The following is a 2394-nucleotide window of genomic DNA, read 5'->3' as shown; positions in this document are numbered from 1 at the left end:
GTTGTTATATATATATATATATATATATATATATATATATATATATATATATATATAAGAAAAAAAAAAACTAACACGGTATTCTACAAAGGATGTAAGTAATGCAGTATGTGCATGTAAAAATGAGGCTTGCACTTCACACTGCATTGTTTATAATAATAGACATAATAATAGTTGTCATAGCTAGGACATAGTGAAAACCATAACTACATATTCTTACGAACGCATTAAAAAAAAGATTACCTTACATCCCACATTTTTACTGTTTTATCAAAACTGGAGGAAATAAAAAGATTTTCTCGCACTTTGTTCCAAAAAACTGATGAGATCCAACCGCAATGACCAATAAATGACTGTTTCACTAATGTTCCTTCTAAATTTGCATCAAGATACAGACTGCTAAATAAATCGATTTTCTTTCTTTTTCAGAATCCAAATATTAGAATTGACATTTATGTATGGCAAATTTCCGCATCGTAACTTAGTTGATTTGAGCTAAAAACCAATTGTTGCTAAAAGTACCATGACTTCGTGGATCCCATAACCTCACAATCGGGTCCACTGAACCAGTTATAAGCATGCTACTTGAAGAGCACATTGAAATGCTTGTGAATGCCTTCTTTGCCGCTAAAGTACTTATCTGACCTGAAAGCGCAGAATGACATCGATTACTGGTAACTAATTAGCTTGTAGAATAACCAATGAAAAGCTCTAACGATTGCATTTTCAAGGGTCTGTTTAATTATTTACCATGTTCAACAACAGTTTTAATCTTAGTAATGTTACGACTCACAGAGATATCAAGTGACAGGACTCACATGTTATCAATTACCGAGAAGCATGACAGGAAATTGATTCAACAGTTAGAAACTTATAAGAGAGGGCTTTATATAATAATAAGCATTAGTGATATGAAACCAATACAATTCATTACTACTACATAGCTTTCTTACATGCTTCATTGCTTCATACCTGCTAGTTCCAAATCCCAAATGGATATTGTGTGATCCCATGAAGCTGTTAACACTTCTTTTGCAGAATTAGATGACCATACTGCACCGACAACAGCGTCCTTGTGACCACACAAAGTAACCATAGGAGTCTAGAATATTAAGTTTTAATAAATTAGTGTAAGAAAACAAAAAGAACCCTGCATTCTTAAAAAGTCTTGAAATAGCATGAAAACAGACTGTTATAATTCCCCAGGAAATGGTGATGTATACCTTAGTGATAACATCAGTCCTCTTCTTCTTGGTCGTTTTCTCACTCCCTGCTTTTTCGAAGACGGTGGATGTATCATCTGCATAAAACAATTTTTCAAAGCAGACACAGTAAGACTACAGTTCCAATTCACTAAACTGGAAATATGGAAAATTCAACACAACAATTCTCCTATTTAAATGACACAATTGTTAACCTTGATCGGTGTTCCATACTTTCAACATTTTATCAAAGCCGCCTGAAACCGTCCGAGTACCGTCGATATTCACGGCAATGGATTCCACGCTTCTTTCATGACCGCGAAGTACGCATGTTGGTTTTATAAAAGTAGATGATCCATCTTTTTCTATATTACTTACCATCAAAATCTGGTCATGTCCACCGGTGACAATTCGACTTCCTGAAAATCATTGTTATTTTCAAAAACTAATTTACACAACTCATTAGAGAAACTAAACGAATGAGTAGATTCCAGTCCATTTCATGATTGCAGTTATTAGTAAACTACCGAAAATCAAAGCAATTAAGCTAAAACAAAGATTCAGTGGCATTTCTGTAAGAAAACACAGTATTTTTTGCATGGATCACTAAATTTTACTGTGTTAAATGAACAGTTCATTCGAAACTGGAAATCCCAAATTCAGCAACCTTTTTCATCGGGCAGAAGTGCAAGACATTTAATAGCTTCTTCATGTAAAACGGATGACGTTAGTTTTTTCCCATAATGATTCCACAACACGAGTTCACCACCATATGTACCAGATGCAATGCTGGAATAGTTGATGGATTAATCGATAAAGGTAGGTCTATGTTCAATGCAGCAGCCTTTCATCATATTTGATTGCATTGTTAATTTAAATCACTGCTACAAGACTATCTGACGAATGAGTTTTCAGAACTGAAAATTATCGAAAATTTATATCAAATCAATTAGTACAATACATAGAAAGCCTACAAGTTGTCGTTGCACCTAACTGCGCCAATCCAATCAGGCAAGGTAACATCAGAATCGGGTTCTGGTGCTGGTTCCTGAACAATACACTCAATACTGATAACTGATTCCTGAAAAGCAGTTCTCATTACAATACCAGAAATAAAGCATCTCAAAATTAATTGACTGAATATTCTCAAAGCAGTTTGCTATCAATTCGTAATATTCTCAAAGCAGTTTGC

General features: G+C 34.2%; 1 protein-coding gene across 1 annotated transcript in view; it reads right to left on the bottom strand.

Moving 5' to 3' along the window:
• The window catches only part of LOAG_17538 (hypothetical protein), a gene marked incomplete at its 3' end in the record, with an annotated part of 6009 nt that overhangs the window by 2306 nt on the left and 1309 nt on the right, over positions 1-2394 (bottom strand). Inside the window, exons 3-9 of the mRNA XM_020450198.1 lie at positions 2177-2283; positions 1870-1991; positions 1418-1621; positions 1224-1300; positions 973-1102; positions 523-645; positions 244-373 (exon numbers count right to left, since the gene is read on the bottom strand). Of these exons, the coding sequence (XP_020306155.1) occupies positions 244-373; positions 523-645; positions 973-1102; positions 1224-1300; positions 1418-1621; positions 1870-1991; positions 2177-2283 (893 nt within the window). The remainder of the gene's footprint in view (positions 1-243; positions 374-522; positions 646-972; positions 1103-1223; positions 1301-1417; positions 1622-1869; positions 1992-2176; positions 2284-2394) is intronic.

This window comes from Loa loa (genome assembly GCF_000183805.2).
Source record: "Loa loa unplaced genomic scaffold supercont3.89, whole genome shotgun sequence".
NCBI lineage: Eukaryota > Metazoa > Nematoda > Chromadorea > Rhabditida > Onchocercidae > Loa > Loa loa.
Note: the sequence above shows the minus strand (reverse complement) of the source record. Positions and strands in the feature narration are given on the sequence as shown.